Source organism: Geospiza fortis, unplaced genomic scaffold, assembly GCF_000277835.1.
Source record: "Geospiza fortis unplaced genomic scaffold, GeoFor_1.0 scaffold172, whole genome shotgun sequence".
Taxonomy (NCBI): domain Eukaryota; kingdom Metazoa; phylum Chordata; class Aves; order Passeriformes; family Thraupidae; genus Geospiza; species Geospiza fortis.
This window is the reverse complement of record NW_005054309.1, coordinates 3260729-3278079: the sequence shown is the minus strand read 5'-3', so window position 1 is coordinate 3278079 and position 17351 is coordinate 3260729. Positions and strand designations below refer to the sequence as shown.

The following is a 17351-nucleotide window of genomic DNA, read 5'->3' as shown; positions in this document are numbered from 1 at the left end:
ACACCAATGTAACATGCTGTGCTTCCTGCCCTCTCTTCCTGCATAGCATCCGAGTTTCATTTTGTGCCGCTGACGTGTGGTGCAAAATGAGCTTGTCTGAGAATAACAGGTGTTGGAGGTATCGAGTTTAGTAGCTCAGATTACAGCTGGGAGCAATTCTTAAGTAGAGGCCAACTGGCTTGTCTCCCACTCATTCTTCTGTGGGTAGGAGGGTTAGTAGGAATTGCTTTGATGATGTCCCAGTCAGGTAGGTCTAAGCAATTAACCTTCTGCCATGTAGGGCATCATGAAAGCCCCCTTTTTCCCATTGCCTAGCTTAAGCTGCAGCAGTCTGATTGCAATGCTCTCCAGCATCTCCTTCCAAAGGCACTGGTGTAAATTCAGAGCAGAAGTGCTGTCAGTGGAGTTTCTGTGTAGTGATGCACAGACCAACTTCTTGTGCGTCTCTTGCCTGGTACCAGCAGGCAGCAAGGGCGGCAGCTGCAGAGTGGTGATGGTGACTGCTTTGTGACAGAGAAGAGCAGGACAGCCCCAGCTTTCAGTCTGACTCTGCTTGGATAAGCTTCATATCATTAAGGTTCTCTCACTAATAAGGAATCTCTTGTGTAACTAGTTCTATCCTCCATGAAGTCTGGCTCCTTTTCCTCACCCGTCTATCAAGTCCTGTTGAAATACTGTCCGTCATGAATAAACTCCACTTATGCTGCACATGTACCATGTGATTTATGACTGGGGAGGGCTTTCTAGCCAGCACTCTAGATTCACACTCTGGCTGTGTTTCATGAAAAGCTCTAATGGAAGAGCTGTGCTCTAGGCTTTGTCAGGGCTGCCTTTTGAGGGGGGCTCGTGGCATTTTTCATTTGTATGGGCTGCATCTCTCCACTAGAGCTCTGCTCGTGTGCAGGGTTTGATTGGCATTGATTGTGCTTCAGGGAAGGGAGCATGCTTAGCAAGAAAAGAACAGGCATTTCTCAAAACCTTGACTTTTAGGTAGTGAATTGACCTGGATTAGCTTTTGACACACTGTAAATGAATGCTTCTGTAGAAATTGCTAGCATGCCTCTCACTGTGGAACCTGAGCCCTGTGTTTCAGGTTTTGTATATTCCTTTTTTGATGATGCATTTCATATTAAATCATTTGTAGACACCATTTTTCATGAGTTGTCAGCGAGGCTGCAGCCGCCTTTGTTTCAGAAAGTGTTGGTGCTGCCAAGCTGCATCTGAAAAGTACCTGTTGCGTCACAGCTATTCCAGGGAGCTCTTCTGCATGTGTCCTTCCTGCTCTCAGTGGTGGGGCTTGTGCATTTAGCTAGATAAGCAGATCTTTCATTGCAATTTTCCTGTGTTTGTCCTTTCTCTTGCTCGTGATATTAACGAGCTGCCTAAATCCCAGCAAGTAGAAGGGTCAGCCTAGTCTGTATGAATTTCCAATCTTGCTAGGAAAGCTAGAACAATCTTAGACTCTGCTAAATTCCAGGGGATTTATAGTACCTTAGGCGTTACAGTGCTGAGCACCTGAAGAGAACATATGTGACATTTTGTGGGCTACCTTGTTTCAGTAGCTGGAGAGAAATTGCTTCTCTTTGTTCCCTCAGAGGTGCCCCGAGAGAGGAGCACTCAGATGCAGTGAACCACTTAATAGGTTCAGTTCATCAGTGTTGTTAACCTTGGAGGTGACAAGGTCCAGAAGAGACAGTGACTTATGGACAGTGGTACTTCCTGAGGCTTGGAATTAAGGGCAAGATACCCAACCTCTTTTGCTGCCGTAGCAGGTGCACTTTTTTTGAAAGCAGAATGTGGTTGCCAACCACAGCCTGGCTATGTCTCAGTGAAGCCACTGAAAATATTCAGGTATCTGCAGTTGGGAGGGGGGTGGAGGGGAAGTGATCACTTTCACATGTGACTTTGAGCATTGCAGCATGAAGTTCGTGGCTGCCTTGCCCTGTCTGGGCTTATCAGCCTTTCTTTTCTGCACTGATAACTGTGTGGTCAGTGACCATCTCCTTTCGTGAGAGCTCTCACCCACAACACTGTTCAGGAATCCCAGGCAAATTCAGCAACACTGCTTCCAGTGCCAGGAGAGGCCAGAGCAGTGACCATCAGCAGGTCACCACTGAGCAGGCTGGGGTGGAAGTGTTTTGGTTGCTGTGTGACATTACGGATTGTCCTGTCAGCTCTAAAGCCAGGCTGCTTTTTCTGGAAACAAAGCTTTGCCTATTCCTAAGTGCCTGCTGCAGTGAGAGCTGAGCAGGGTATAAAACTATCCTTTCCTTTCAAAGTCACCAGTGATAACTAATGGGATGGCTCGAGTAAATGAGAAGAATAGTTGATCTTAATAGAGCTGGCACTGGGTTCCTTTCACTGCAGGCAGCTGGAGGAAATGGCCTCAGACTATACTGTAGGTAGGAAACAAGAGGATATCCTATGGAGGGAATAATGCACTATAAGAAGACTGTAGGGGTGAGGTTCTCAGGACAAGAAGAGAGGAATGGCAAAAAAAGTGAGGAATTAAAAAAAGAAATCACTGTGGAAGTGGCAAGTGTTGCACAAGAAGATCAGTGTTTACGAGACAAGTAAGCTGCTGGTAGGGTGCTTGTGAGGTCTCCCTTGTCACAGCAGAGCTCAGCTAATCCTGTAACTGTTGTGGTTTTAAAGCACTGGTTTCCCTTTGCTTGCTAATTTCCAAAACCTTAGGAGAACTCCTCAGTGCTGCTGTTCTGCTTGTGTCACCTGTGTCTTTGACTGTGTCCTAAATGGACTGGGCAGGGTTAGCCTTGCCTAAAGAGAAATGGTGTGCAAAGAGGACCCTCACACATTGTCTGATGCCTGTCAGGGGAAGGCAGAGTGCTTTGGGTCTTGCCAGCTCTAGAGCTGCATTGTTTCACCCTCATCCATTCAAGTCTGAGAGCAGGAATAAAATCTAGAGGAGAGCAATGAGGTTCCAGATCTGATAGCTGTCCTCTTCTCCTGAGTCTCTGCAATACTGGCTTCATTCATTGAGCACTCCATTCTCCAGTTCCAGTAATGTTTCCAGGTGCTGAAAGTCTAAGAGCACTTGCATAGACCTGGTCTTTGAATTGATGGATTCAGTGGTTCATTCTCCATCAACATAATATGCTTTACTCAGAAGTGTCCATGACTTTGTGAAAGGCTTCCTTATCTTGGTGGCCTGTCTCTTACCAAAAAGTGCCTATAACCTACTTATTTCATGGTGATTTTTTTTCAAGGAGGTCAGTTCAGTTGTGTTTATTTAATTGTGTTATATTGCATTTGCTCCAGGTACTGTCAGACAGGTGAAAGAATTATTTCAGGCTAGAAGACTACCCTAGATGTTTTTTTCAAGCTGTTAGTCACAAAGTTCTTGTCTGGCTGTGAACAAATCCCAGGGGAATCACTCAGAAAGAGGCTATGCTGCTCTGGACACCTGCAGAGTGTAGTGAGTGGTCAGTGTGCTGCGAGGTTCCGCTGGGCTGGCGAAAGAGACAGACCTTGGTGCCCTTTGTAAGGTACCCTAAGTGCACTCTGAGCTCTCTGGATCCTTTTTAGCTGGGGAAGGAGAAGGTAAGGAGCAGGGTTGCACAGAGAAATACTGGAGGCAAACTACTGGGACTTAGCTGAGGATATTTGCAGAAAACAGCTAATGCTGCTTGCACAATAGTGATTTGGAAAGCCCCCTGAAGCAACTAAGACTGCCCTTCCTCTTTTTAATGGAGTCTTCCTCTTTTTTTTTTTTTCTTTTTGGGGAGATAGTGGCCTCTTTTCTAATTTTTTTTCTTCCAATTTACTTGCTGGGGCTGAGGGAGCTCTGTCCTGACCTTGGGCAGTGGGGAAGAAGGTGGGAAGTTTCAACAGTTGTGGGTCAGGAATAAGTGTGGAAGAACAGCTCTGGCTGGCTTTGTTTAGCCTGCCAACGTTTCCATTTCCCATCTGTTCAATGGGAATAATCTAAGTGTTGGGGATCAATTCACTGAGTGTCTGATCGCTGTGCAGACAGTATGGCAATAAGGTACTAAAAATGTCTATACATAAAAATAACCTCTTAGACTCTCTGGCACTGTGCCTTTGGCATGTCACAGGTCATAAAGATTCTGCCAGATGAAATTACTGGCAGCCTTGTTCAGTATGGAATGAGAGCAGTTTGCTCTCCTAGTGTAGTTTAGGTACATTAGGGCAGACACATCCTGGTGGATTTTTTCAGTCGAGTCAGCAGATAGTTGGAGTCATTAGTACTATAATACATATGAGGGTCTTGAATTAAAAATTCTTGGCTGGAAGAGCTTTTTCTCTCTGTCTGTGAGGACAGAGATGAAGGACTGTGCATGATGTTATTGGGATGTTGGAACAAGGAACTCCTTAGTGTGAAAGGGGTAATAAATTATTGATCATGTTGACAAGTAATCTGTCCTTGTGTTTCTTCTGCTGAGAAGTTGCAAGTTTGGGAGAACCATGGGAGAGGAAAGAGAGATGTGATTGAGGGTGATGGGAATGTGGTAGAGATACAAGGGAGGTTGGAGGGAAGACATGAAGGTGGAGACTCTTTGACAAGTCTGGAAATGTGCAAAGATTACCAGCAACTAAGAAGGCTTCAGATTCAGAGTTTCTAACTTTCTTCTGGAGTGAGGCTGTTGGACCACAAGGACTTTGTGTTTATTTGGGCTATGGCTTGCTAGGAAAGAGCATGTGACACCTGGGCTGCTTTTGGAAATTCCATTTGGGAGCTTGACTCTGAGGCTCAGATAAGAGCCAGGTTGGTGGTGCAGTTGTGGCACAGATGCTGACTAATACAGGGTTTCCACTCCTGGACTCTCCTATTGTGTTGCAGTGGCCTGATGAGGCAATGCACAAAGCAAAATGTGAAGTAGCTGAGAAGTACCAGCAAAAAAATCTAGAGGGTGGTCTGAGTTTATGATTGACCTGGGTTCTCTTTAAGGTCCCTCCAGTTCCATGGGACTCTGTGGCTTCAGAAAATGGCTTGGCATGTGCTGTAGGCACCCGTGCTGTTTTGCTGGGCACGGAGAAACTGTGAGGTTCTTTGATGTCTCTGATCCTAGAAGATAATAACCATGCTCACATTAACCTCAGCATGTTTTCCCTGAAAGGGTTTTCAGTATGCTGCCTTCATAAAACCGACAGCAATTTTTCAGTCTGCTGCCTTCATACGTCAGGAACGTTCTCCACCAGGGAATGCAGTGTTGGACCTGTCCCTCTAACTTATCTAAAAACATTTTCATTTCAAATAGTTGTGATGTTTTTACTGGGTCATCATTAACAATGCAGGTTTACAATGGGAAATGAGACTTCCTAATAACAATTGGATTCTGCTGCCTTATTAAAGAATTTTGTAAGAACTAAGCTGTGTAGCATTGAACGAAGCCCCTTTTGGGGGGATTGCCTGCGTATGCAGTATGTGGCAAAGCATGAGGCCAGTAACTGGCTGAGTTTAACCAGCCAAGGAATGTGATAATCCTCCAGAAAGACGTAACATGGGCTGTTTTATGAGCAATAGGAAATGGATATTCCATTTGTGACTAGGAAGGTCATACCTGTCTCTGGGTATTAATGTGGCTTTATCACCAGCAGCCAGTGGGAACGCTTCATGTCTATGCAGAACGCTAAAGCTGCCTTGTGCTGTCAGATGTTTGGCTGGAATTTAAGGATGCTTCTATCCACTAGGGCTATCAGAGAATATTGCCTTGCTCTCTGAAGACAAGTGCCTTTTAAACGTTATTGAATGTTTCTGCTCTCGTTAAAAGTTAAGAAGCCTTTGATCTGAAGTGCTATTTTTTGGTTTTATTTCATTTTTTTTTCCCTCTGGCTTGCCAGGGCCTGGGAGGAGTTTCATGGCCTGGTGAACAGCAGTGGCCGCTGATCGAACGCTCCCCCTCCCTCTGTCACACCCAGGGTAGGGCCTCATCTTTTTTCCTATGTGACTCCATGGCATACCTCTCAGCTTCCAGCCTTCTTCCCATGGGCTGGCATGTTCTCTTGTCTTATGGGCCTGATGGTGGGCCCATTCTGCTATTTGTTCTTTTCTAAAGGTCAAAATTACTTTTATTTTTTTTTTTTGACCAGACACCAGCATTTTCTGTTGAAGTGCTGTGTGCTATTATGCTAATGTGTCCTTCCTGTGTGTGAGGCACTTGTATCCCAGACCTGGTCCCAGGAGGCTGAGAGGTATGTCTTCAGCTTGGGTGTGTTGCCTAGGGTTGACTGTAAGCAGGTATGGAGTGGTAAATGAATTCTAAGCACATCCAGAGGGTGGACACTGAGAGAGGCACCTGGGGCCTGACACACAGCTCTTTAACTGTGGGCTGGAACAGAATAAATTAATTGGTCAATAAAAGCTTGTTCAGGAAGGACACCCAGTAGCTACTGTAGGTAGAAATAATAATGTTGTGACTAATGAGACAACCACTCTCTACTGCTGGTAGTCAGCCAAGATGTGCAGAGAAGATAGCCAAGGTGAGCCCAGGGCTGCTGGGAGCCTCACAGCTCAGATTGTTTTTCCCTGCAGTGCCCAATTCTCTGACAGCAGGCCCTTAAGAAAGGCCAGCAAGAGGCCTGGCTGTGAGAGTTGGGTTGATTGTAGCCAAGTGGGATCACTGGATTGCTGAGTGCCAGAGCAGAGGAATCTGCTGGAAGGAAGCATTTACATTGCCCAGTTCCCATACTGGGCAGTGGAATGTAGCTGCTCCAACACAGCTGAGCTCTGAGGAGCTGCTGGGGATCCTAAAACCTCCCTCAACAGCATTGGGCAAGCAGTGTTATCATACTTTCCTCTGAAGTCATGGGTGAAAATAATAACCTCTCTCTCCTCACAGGTTTGTTTTTTTGTGAGGATCAGTGTTTACAAAATACTACGCAGGCACTTGGTAGTGTTGTTATTGTTAGATGACATTCACGTGTCCTTCTGGAAGAGGAAACCAGCTCACTTAATGATATACCAGGCTTTGAAGGGTACAGGAAGACAGAGGCAGAGTTCATTTAGCTCTCAACTGTATTGGGTGGCCTGTGCTGAGCACGGATGAGCAGAGGGCCTGGGGCACCCCAATAAAGGCAGAAGGAGGGAAAATATAGTGAAAAATCTGTCCACTAAAGAGCACTAAAGTGTGCTGTCCTCCTGAGGTAGATGGTAGAGGTGAAAGTCCAGTATGGGATAGAAAGCCAAACCATTGTTGCAAATTAACCAGAATCCAGTTAATGAATCCTGAATCACATTCCCAAATGGCAGCCTAGCCTGCTCTTCTAGCAAGTGCAAAGGTGAACCCCAGTTTTCTGCAGCATGGTTTTTGCTGTCAGGTCATAGCAGAGTAGCTTTTTAAACTCTGAAAAGTGGTTTTTACTTCCTTCTGTTCTTCCAGTTCTCCATCCCACCTCCTGGACGTGTTCCAGCCTGTGCTGGTACTGCTGCCATGCAGCTGCTGGCAGCACACAATGATAGCTCACGGGTTTGAGTGGAATTTCACAGTCCTGCACAGCACCTTGCTGCTGAAGTTGCTGCCTTTGCTCTTCAGCTGTTTGGTGTGGTATGTCCTGGGGCATCCCTAAATGTTTTGGCTTGGGCAACTTTCAGCCCTGTCCTTGTTTATGGGAAGAGCTGCCAAACATATCCTCTCAAAGTAATTGTAATCTCCTTTTTTTCAACACACTACCTATTAATGTGGGAGTATGCTTTGCCTGTTGCTGCTGCTCACAGGCTGGCAGTAAGCAATAACAGATTGCTGTAACCTGCCCCATCTTCAATTGCTGCAGTGCCATGAGACTGTACTGAGGGAGCTTGTAGACCAGCACTCCTTCCTTGGTCAATAGCCCCCATGGCTGTACTCTGAGTGAGTAGAAGCTGCTGAAGAAACTTGTCTATTTAAACTTGAGGAAAACACCCTTTTCAGATTAGATACTTTTAAGGTAGGAGAGATCAGAGAGCTAAACTTGTTGACAGTATGACTAAATAGGAGGGACAGAGGCAAGGGGAGGTTGGTCTGATAGTATATTTGTGTTCCAGTCAGAATCCCCGAGATAAAATGTTTGCTAAGGAAGAGACCTTGCAAGTTGTTTAAACAGCAGAATCCATCAGGGAGGTTTCCACATTCTATCATGTGCTTTTCTCACAGGACATGACAATTTTTTCTTGTCATTGAATGGGGATGAACCAAGATCTCCCTCTGTTCCAAGGGTTCTGGAGTGACAGCTGACTTGTGTGAGAAGTCTGTAGTTAGGAAGATCTGCATGGGAGATTTAGCAAGTGTTGATTTTGAGTGATGTACTGGGATGGCAACACTGGTGGCTGTAGTGGGGAGAATGAGGAGGTGCTGTGATTGAAGGAATGCACATCTTTAACCACTTTTTTCCTTCCCTCTGTTTTCCAGGGATAATTCAAGCTTTCGAAACACAAAAATCACATTGTGAGAACAAGAGTTGGCACTAAGCTCCTCTCTCCGTGTTGAAAGCACTGAGAGTGGCCTCCGACCTCTGAAGGGACTCATGGGCCACTCTCGCACTCCTCCCTGGGGGAAGGATCCACCTGAAGCCCTCCAGCAGCGGTGACAATAGAGGCCGGTTTTGTCTTACACAAACTTTTTTTTAGCAGCGGGGCGGGAGGCAGCCTTTCAATTAGCAGCGGGCCCTCGGGGCCGCATCTTGCAGCACTTTCCTGTCTTTCTCTACATGGCACGCAGGATCTCTGGGATTCTGCCCCAACATCAGAGCCTTTTGCTGAGGGATACCAGTATTATAAATCTCTCTGCAGCTGGGAGGAGCATCCCAGTTGAGAGTCAGCCCTGTGGTTTTCAAATGCCCCTTTTCAGTTCTGCCAATAAATTATTGGGTCTCTTTGTTTCTTTCAGTCTCATTTTTTGGCTGTGTCTGAAATTCAGTGTGGTGGTATTTCTCTAGGCTGCTTGCTTTATCTTTTCCTCTTCTTTATACTCCCAGGTTAGCAGTGCCTTGTACCCACCCTTTTTTGTTGTGGAGAGGGATTTGAGCTTCCCTTAAATTAGGACAAAGACTTGTTTGGTGTTAGTTGCCTTCATTCTGTCTGTCTCGATGGAGAGCCAGCAGCACTGGCTGAACTCAGGGCCAAGCCTGCTTCTGGTGTGCACTGGGGTTTATAAGTCCCTGGCCACCTGGGAAACTGGGCCCCCAGTGAGTTTAGCAGAAGAGGGCGATGGCCCAGCCTGCTGCTCAGAGCTGCGTGACAGCTGTGACCAGAAGAGGGGCTGGGAGTGACCCCCTGTCCTCCAGGGTGAGCCTCAAATGATGGGCTGCTGCCTGGAAAGCCAGCATGGCTGCAATTTGGATGCCACGGAAACAATAGGAGCTAATTATTTCCTCTGATTCTGCTTGACTACAACACTAATTGTACTCATTAACAGCTCCAGCCTTTTCTCTTTTTCCTTGGGGAATCGCACAATTGCCTTTCATTTTTAATGGAGCCTTTGCCTTGGGCCCAGGAGGGGAGACTGTGGCCAGTGATGGGGCACATCTCCTGCCCCATGTGCTCTGTGCAGTCCCCCAGGAGAAGGGGCTGCTTGGGCCAATCTGCTCGTGACTGCAGAACCAGCAGCCCGTGGCTGGGACAATTACCAGCCTTGGGGCCTGGGAGACATTCAGCCTCATGACTCCAATTGCAAATTCCTTGTCTTACTGTTGAAGCCTAGATTGAAAGCAGCCAAGACTGGCAGAGAAAAGTTTAAAATATTCAGTCTTCTGAAGGGTTTGTTTTCTGTGTTGAGAGTGTCAGTTCTAGGCTGTCTCTAGGGACATTCCTTGCACTGACAGCAATGACTAAGTGCTCCCCATAGTCAGGCAGTTAGCACCTGGCTGGGCAGGGAGCAGGGCTGTTCCCCAAGCTCTAGTGGCATCCCTCTCTGTGTTTCTTGAGACCCACGGTCCTGTTCCTGCTTTTGGCACTTGTCACTAGCTCTCAACCAAATGCTCTTTTCCAGACACAGTTTGTTTTCCCTGCTGCAGGCAGGTACTACTATGGCTGCTACTTAAGATTCCTTTTTAATACAACTCTCCCCTGCTGCTCTCCAGTATTTGTTAGGGGGGATTTAGTTGTAATTGCATTTTGGCAGTCTAAGCAAAAATAGCCTTACAAGGCAGGGCTGAAATATTAGCTGCAGGTTCCTTTTATTCTCAGCACATTTAGCTTTTTGCAGATGACATCACTTAAGGCTTTATCCTGTTGTTGTGCCCAGCTGTGTGTCATGTCCACCTCTGTTATTTCATGTTCTCGCCCACTTCTCGCCTCTGATGCCCCTTGTCTAAGCTGGTGCTGATGAGTGCAGGCTTGCTGTTAGATCTGAAAATGCTGTGGTCCTGCTGTGCTCGCCCTCAAATGCGCTTTGTGAGTGAGCTGTGGAAGAGCCCTTTGCAGGGAGGCTGTTCCTGTCCTCCCACTGCCCCCATGGTTGAGATTTAGAGGAACTCAGCAGAGGTTCCTCTTGCTTAGCCTTGAAGAGAGTGAGCTGGCCGGGTGTGGAGTTTGTCCTCCTACTTTTCCTGAGGTCAGGAAAAAAGCAGTGGTTGATCAGTGCCAAGCCAGGGGCCTTCTGTAGCCTGGAGGGGGACGGAGCCAGACTGGTTTTTGAGCTGGACTTTTGGTTTGTGGTCTGCTGCGTCCTGCTAATGAGAATGGTGAAAACACTGATATGAGGTTGTTTGGGAAGGGAAGGAGCTTCTGTTGAGCTCTAGAAAAAGGTTTCAGATCCTCTTCATTCGGGAAAGAAGCCTCTAGCCATGGGAGCACCAAATCTGCAGTGAGTCAAGACCTTTCCTGTTTTTGTTATCCCAAAGGCTTTGAACACCCTTCAACTTTAAATCCCTGCGAAGTAGCCTTTGGGAAAACTGGAAGATCTTTGAGCCCTGGGGCTCAAAAGAGAGCATTCCCTTGAGTTCTTCTTTCCTAAGGGGAGGCTGAACTGTGGTGGGCTCATGAGCCCTGGCTGACTTTGGCTACAGCTGGTCTGATGGGGGCTGATGGCTCTTCCCAGCCCACAGAGAGAAAGGAGTTCTCTCTGTAGAGGGGAGATGTTGCCTTGGCTTAGTGCTTCTTGATGGGGTGTGGACACAGGAGGCTGATACTGGGCTTTCCTCTCACTGCACTCACCCCATAAGCTCAGAGGGACCTACAAGTATTCCCCTGCCAGATCCTGCAAGGCACATCTGGTGCCCAAGATCTGTCACATACAGCTCTTGCTTTTGTTCTTGTCTCTGGAATGATATACCACAGAAATCTCCTGAGAGCTCATAAAACCACTGCTTGGAGATGGTGGAGAGTGTGATCTCAGTTATGTGCTCCTAGCAGGCTGGAAGAGCTCATCCATTTCCACTTGTGCTGTATGGACATGCTGGAGCCTGAGCTCACTGGAAGAAGCAGCATCCCTAGAGTGGTAAGAAGTAGGTGACAGTACCTGGCCCTGGAGACTGGCAGCAGGGCAATAGGGACCCAGTAATCAATGGGAAATGGCCAGGCAAAGACAGCCAGAGTGCATTAATTATGCATCTTCTTGGGGACAGAAGATAGAGAGAGCCTGGGGGCTGCAGACGTGTCTCATGCTCTGGTTTGGACAGCTTTTGGCAGCTCCTAGCCCTCACAGGGCTGGGGACACTGGGCCAGGAGGGTCTGTCCCTTCAGCCACTGAGAGGACATGGCTGTGGCAGGACAGGAGTACTGCGCAGTACCATCACCAGCAAGACTGCCCCAGGACCTGGTCACCTCACGTGGGTCATGGCCATGGGAGGTGAGCCAGGCAGGGGGCAGGACCCAGCTAAGCTCCTCTGAGCACCCCTGCCTGACAGGGGTGAGCACCATCCCCACCTCCTTCAAGGTGCCAGCTGGGAGCTCCATATTCACCTGGTGTTGGTGCTGTGGGCAGCACACATCTTGTCGGGATAGGGCAGGAAAAGCCGCCTTGCAGAAAGCAGCGGCTGGCTGGCACAGCCCCAAGGGGTTCTGGCCATGACCAGGCTGCAGACACCCAAGAAGTGATGTCTCACTGCTGTGTGTTTTCCTCCCTCCTCCATCTGTGCCCACAGTGCCCTCACCCCTGTCAGGCAGTGCCAGGGGCAGTTGTGGGCAGTCACCGACTGGTTTTCTCCCAGCAGCAGCAGAGGCAGCTGGTGCTGGGACTGTGAGGCTGATGCACGTCCTGGAGCCAGGCGCAGGTGACATGAGCTGGAACACAGAGGAGCAGATGCTGCTTGCCACCATTCCCAAGCTGACCCCTCTCATCTCCCCTGCCAGCAGGGACAAAGCCAGGGGGCCCCAGAGGTCACTGAGGGGCACAGGGGGATGCAGCATTGCTAGGATGGGGGAAGGGGCTGTGCTTGACAGAGATGATCCCATAGGGCAAGGAAGGCTGGTGGGGGAGGGAGATGTGCTGATGCTCCCAGCAGGATGGATGCCACGGGCACGCATCCCTAAGGGTGTTTGGGGGCCTGGTGGCCCAGTCTTTCCACCTCAAGCTCCTTGCTAGGGATCAAGGGACAGCACTTCAGCTGTCCCCAAGACCCACAGTCAGGGCATAAATTGAGGGAAGAATTAGCTGCCACCAATCCCATCCATAGCTCCATTGTTGCCCTAGAATGGGCAGCTGTAGCTGTGATTCCTGCCCCCCTGCCATGAGAGGGATGACAGTATTCCATTTGTCCTGGGCTGGAATTTGTAAATTTGCAGTGGGGTGTTGTGGCTCTGGCTGCCAGCACTGCTGCTTGGCCCGTTAGATGTCTGACTCTGCTCCAGTCTCCCCATGCTCATCTCACAGGACTGTGCAGCCTTAGAGGTGTGTGGCCAGCCTGCACAGGGTGCACATCCAGCCTCTGAGGTGGGTGGGCATGGAGCAGAGATGCCATGGAGACTTGCAAGACTTGGGGCTTTTATTTCCACATTCAGCACAGCACAAGCATGCCATGTTCCTCCTTCCCCCATCTCCACCACTTGGCTGGTGGGCACCTGTGAGCATCACTGTGGCAGGTACTGCTTGGGGTCCCCAGGGAAGGGCAGGGCAGGTGCCTGGTTGAAGTGAGCCACGAGGAAGATTCCAACAGTGCCACACACAAAGAGAGAGGCCATGATGAAGAAGCAGACACGGTCGATCACCTGTCCCACCATCATCCACTCTTCACTCTCCTGCCAGAGGCACAAGAAGGGTGAGGGCTGTGCCCACTGCCCCCCATGCAGATCCCTCTCCCCCAGCCCTGACTCACGCCGCTGAAGTCGTTCTGCTCCCGTGTGGCATTGGCGATGTAGTTGCAGGCATCCACGCAGGCGCGGATCTCAGGACCTGCCTCCTCCAGGCTCTGGCAGAAGTCCTGGGTGCTGCCACTCTCCAGACCACGTCCTGTGAGTAGCAGAGCCAGCACAGCAGGCACCAGCAAGCGCTCAGCCACCTGGCACAGCCCAACCTCACAGGGAGGTGCCAACCCCCCGGGGTCACTCACCAATCTTCTCCAGCACGGTTTTCATCAGCCCATCTCTTTCCTTCTGCTTCTCAAAGAGCAGCTCGGTCCTGGCTTTCCAGAGCATGTACTCATCAGCCTTCACCATGAGCCCCAGGGAGCTGCGTCTGCGGATGGCTTGTGGAGGCCCCGGAGTCTCCTCTGGCACAGCCATGCCCAGGTAGCGGGGCAGGAGGTGCAGGAACACCTGGGCACAGTGTCACCTGTGGGGATCTGTCCCCCTCACACCGCCCAGAGCACCCAATGGGTGTGTCTGGTTTCCCTGGCATTGTTTGGAGCATGGTGCTACTGGGCTATTGGCACCTGCTGCTCCCCAGTGTTGGGAGTGGCTTGGTGGTACAGTCTGGTCCACTGGGGACATCTGGGGCCTTCTCTTTGTGCCAGGACTGGCACTCAGAGGAAGGCATGCCTGCCACCTTACTCTGCAAGGGACACAGCCTTGATCCCCAAATACCCATCCCATCCCCCCTGTATAAAGGGTAGGAGGATGATGGCAGGTACCTGGCGCACTCTCTGGGACATGGAGTGAGTGTTGGGCGTTCTCAGGGAGATGTTGAGGACAATGACAGCATTCACCACAATCACCACTGTCACCACCATGAGGAAGGTCAGGTATCTGGGGAGGGGGCACAGAGCCTCAGTAGGGATGCTGGGTCACAAGCTATGGTCGCGCAAGATCGTTCTCTGTGCCCTCCTGCTGGTGGAAACTGGTGACAGGCAGTGAAACATGGGCAAGTGGTAGCCCTGTGTCAGCCTCATCTGGGCTGGGGGTTATTTCTGTACCAAGGTCCTGTCCCTGGGCACTGTCTGCTCCACAGCACCTGAGACCCTGATGGCACAGTGTGACAAGAGGACTGGCACCCCTATCCCAATGTATCACTTACTTCCCGATGAGAGGCACAGCCTGGGAGGTCTCAGGCACCTTCTGGGCAATGAGGAAGAGGAAGACAGTCTGGGCCAGGAGAACATTGATGGAGACGGTGCATTTCTGCCCACCCGCTGCCAAGAGGGGGAAAGGCAGAGCTTGGCACAGGGTAGTGCTGTGGGCATTGCCCTCCTAAGGCAAAAACCCCCACCCAAATGCTGAATTAGACAAGTCCTGCCTTGAGGCATTAACTATGGGATACCTAGAAATTTACACACTCCTCCCAATCCAAATACTACAGGAGTGGGTGAGAGATGAAACTGATAGTCCCCAAGCACAGACGGGATGAGGAGTCCTTCCTGGAGTGTTGCTGTCCCCTCGCACATCCCCCTGCCCGCAGTGGGCATGGTCCCACTGTACCTTTGGCAGGCAGGAAGTAGACAAGCACACCCATGGCAGAGATGAGGACACAGGGCACGATGATGTTGATGATGTAGAAGAGTGGCTTGCGCTGGATGATGAGGTAGAAGATGACCTGCTGGTACTGGATGTCATCTGGGGTGAAGTGCTCCGAGTTGATGATCTTCCGAGCGGGGCGGTGCTTGATGGCCCATTCGCCGTTCTCTGCATCGTGATGGTGCCAGGTGAGTCCCACTGTCCCTACAGGGTGCTGGGCCTCCAGCCCCCAGTCCAGGGAGGAAAGGGAGGACTGGAGATTGGCATGGGCCCCACAGGGCACCCAGGCTGTGCACAGTGCTAGAGCCACTTGTGAGGGACATGAGCACTGTGGAATGTGCCAGGGTGCCTGGGCAAAATACCCCAAAAAGCAGTTGGATGGGGCAGCTGGGCACATATATGGGCCTTTAACCCCTTGGGGGCTCCCAAGCTACAGCTGTGGGGCTGGGGTGTCCCCCATCTCCCCATTTTCACAGTGCCACAGAGGGAAGCCAAGCATGACATGGGTGACAGCACACTGCTCGCTCTGCTCTCCGCAGGAGCGATAGATTTTTTCCCAGTCAAGATCGCAACTCAGGCCGGTAATGAAAAAATAAATCTCGCTGCCCGAAAAGCATTTTGTTCCTTCAATATGCAATTAAAATGTGATGGAAAACGTCATTGTTTGGCCATGACAGCTACGTTCCCAGCATCAATCAAGCTTGCAGGAGCGGTGCTCTCCGGCAGCAGCTGCCAGGCTGCAAGAGCCCCAAGCTGGGGGGGTTAGAAAAACAAATCTCTCCCACACTCCCGCTTCCACTAATAACTTAAGTGCCCGTGTAATGGTGGGAGATGCTAATAGTCCCTGAAGCCCTGCTTTTGGCAGCCAGCAGTGTAGCAGCAGACCTGCTGTATGTCCCCTGTGGTGGGACACTCTTGTGCAGTGGCTGCAGTCTTACCTGTGAAAGCCTCAGGGTCAATAAAGATCCACTCCACAGTCTGGCCATCCTCCACTGTCAGCAGCAGGTTGATTTCATTGGCACTGTACGTCTGGGACCTGGGGAGAGACAAGGTGGTGGCACAGGCTGGCATGCAGCAAACTGGATGGGCAAGGGGTGCCGGTGTGGCACCTCCAGCTCTTCCTTGTGGCGCTTGGCTTATCCCTGGTGCCTCCTGCTAAGTGGCAAGGGATAGACAGGAGGCACTTATCTCCCCAGGGGCAAAGTACATCCCACGCTAATCCCTGTGTCCCAGGAGGAGCTGCCATGGTGCCCACGCTCACTGGAAGACCATGGTGCAGTTCTGCCAGTCGAAGGGGAAGTAGGTGACGTGGATGACACAGACGCTGCGGTAGATGGCTGGGGGCAGCCAGTAGATGCTGCCATCAGGGGACACCAGCACGTTGGTGTAGAGGGTGATTTCAAATGTCCCATCGATGCTGGGGGAAAAAAGATGGGCTCAGCCCCAAACTATGCCTGGGGGGAAGCTGCCAGCCCTATGTGGGGCATGTCCCCATTGCCCTGTCACCTACTTGTTCTCCAGGACGATGTCCGGCAGCCAGACCATGGTGGAGGGCACCCGCAGCAGCTGGATGTTGTCGTATTTCTCAGGGTCCCAGCTCAGGCGATAGTCCGACCATTGCTGGGAGAAGGAGAGATGAGGAGGAGGGGTCATGCAGCCCCCCAAGATGAAAGAGATTGTGAGCTGCCTGTGCTATGCTGCCCACAAAAGTGGCTCATTTGGGGGTGCCCACAAAAGAAGGTTCAGGTTCCAGTGCCAGCCCCTCATGGGGTGCCACCCTGACATGCAAACATTGCTGGACATGATCCTGCCTAGAGGAGAGGGGTCTCACCATCTCGATCCAGACATTGGTGGTGAGGGTCTCCTCCCGTTCATTCTGATAGGGAAGGAATGAGGGAGATGGCTTTAGTGCCCTGCCTTCTGCCCCACAAGTGGGGGCAAATTCCCCCCCTCGGGGGGGTCTCTCACCAGGGAGATGAGGTTGGTGAGGGTGAGCTTGAGGGAGACATCGATGATCTCATTCCCCCGGGCCGGGCGCAGTTGTGGATTGTAGTTGGACATGAGGTCCTGGAACAGCTTTTCCTCCTGGTTCCTGCAGCTCACACCTGGGAGGGCACACGCCATGTGACACCCCGGGGGAAAGCAGTGGGGTCACTGATGGCCCCCAGACCTGACGTGTCGAGGGGGGAGGCACAGGGGTGGATGGGTGCACGGGAGAGGGATGCCCGGGCGTGTGCTGCTGCGCTGTGTGCGCTCTGCTCCGCGATCCCGACAGTGCCGCCGGTGCCCAGGCAGGGGCTGTGTGCCCGGCCCGCCCTCACCCAGCTCACCTGGGCGCCTCTCCTGGCCAGGACACGGGGGCAGTGGGCTGCCAGCACAGGGACAGCCCGGTGCCAGCCTGGCGCTGGACTCCCAGGGGTGACAAACCCCAGGTGCAAAGGTGGGGGGTGGTCAGGTGCCCTCCAGGCCTCTCCCTGGCCGGGCAGCTCTTACCTGCCAGGGTGCAGAGGACGAGCAGGAGGCCGTGGCCACGCATGGCGGTGCCGTGGGCGCGGGGGCTGCGGCTCCG

The 17351-nt window shown here is 51.0% G+C and overlaps 2 protein-coding genes across 3 annotated transcripts in view; one reads left to right on the top strand and one right to left on the bottom strand.

Moving 5' to 3' along the window:
* The window catches only part of EIF4E2 (eukaryotic translation initiation factor 4E family member 2), an 18714-nt gene extending 9872 nt beyond the window's left edge, over nucleotides 1–8842 (top strand). The window contains exons 7-8 of one of the 2 annotated variants that reach the window (XM_031055513.1): nucleotides 5824–5902; nucleotides 8367–8842. In XM_031055513.1, coding sequence (XP_030911373.1) covers nucleotides 5824–5869 — 46 coding nt within the window. In that variant the 3' untranslated portion in view covers nucleotides 5870–5902; nucleotides 8367–8842. The remainder of the gene's footprint in view (nucleotides 1–5823; nucleotides 5903–8366) is intronic. The other variant, XM_031055514.1, reaches the window with a different exon arrangement.
* Nucleotides 8843–12849: 4007 nt separating this feature from the next.
* On the bottom strand, nucleotides 12850–17345 carry CHRNG (cholinergic receptor nicotinic gamma subunit). Its single transcript, XM_005418986.2, has 12 exons — nucleotides 17276–17345; nucleotides 16751–16887; nucleotides 16614–16658; nucleotides 16293–16402; nucleotides 16044–16199; nucleotides 15721–15818; nucleotides 14747–14950; nucleotides 14346–14460; nucleotides 13963–14077; nucleotides 13444–13648; nucleotides 13210–13343; nucleotides 12850–13132 (listed from the first exon to the last, which is right to left on the bottom strand). The coding sequence occupies exons 1-12, from the start codon at nucleotides 17316–17318 to the stop codon at nucleotides 12965–12967; spliced, it is 1530 nt and encodes a 509-aa protein (XP_005419043.1). The 5' UTR covers nucleotides 17319–17345; the 3' UTR covers nucleotides 12850–12964.
* Nucleotides 17346–17351: the final 6 nt, after the last annotated feature.

What these genes read in the sequence shown, in the direction of transcription:
- CHRNG (XM_005418986.2), bottom strand. Translation starts at nt 17,318, where the DNA reads ATGCGTGGCCACGGCCTCCTGCTCGTCCTCTGCACCCTGGCAG. An exon ending in CGTCCTCTGCACCCTGGCAG is followed by an intron (nt 16,888 to 17,275) that starts GTAAGAGCTGCC and finishes GTGCCCTCCCAG; the next exon opens with GTGTGAGCTGCAGGAACCAG. An exon ending in AACTGCACCATGGTCTTCCA is followed by an intron (nt 15,819 to 16,043) that starts GTGAGCGTGGGC and finishes GTCTCTCCCCAG; the next exon opens with GTCCCAGACGTACAGTGCCA.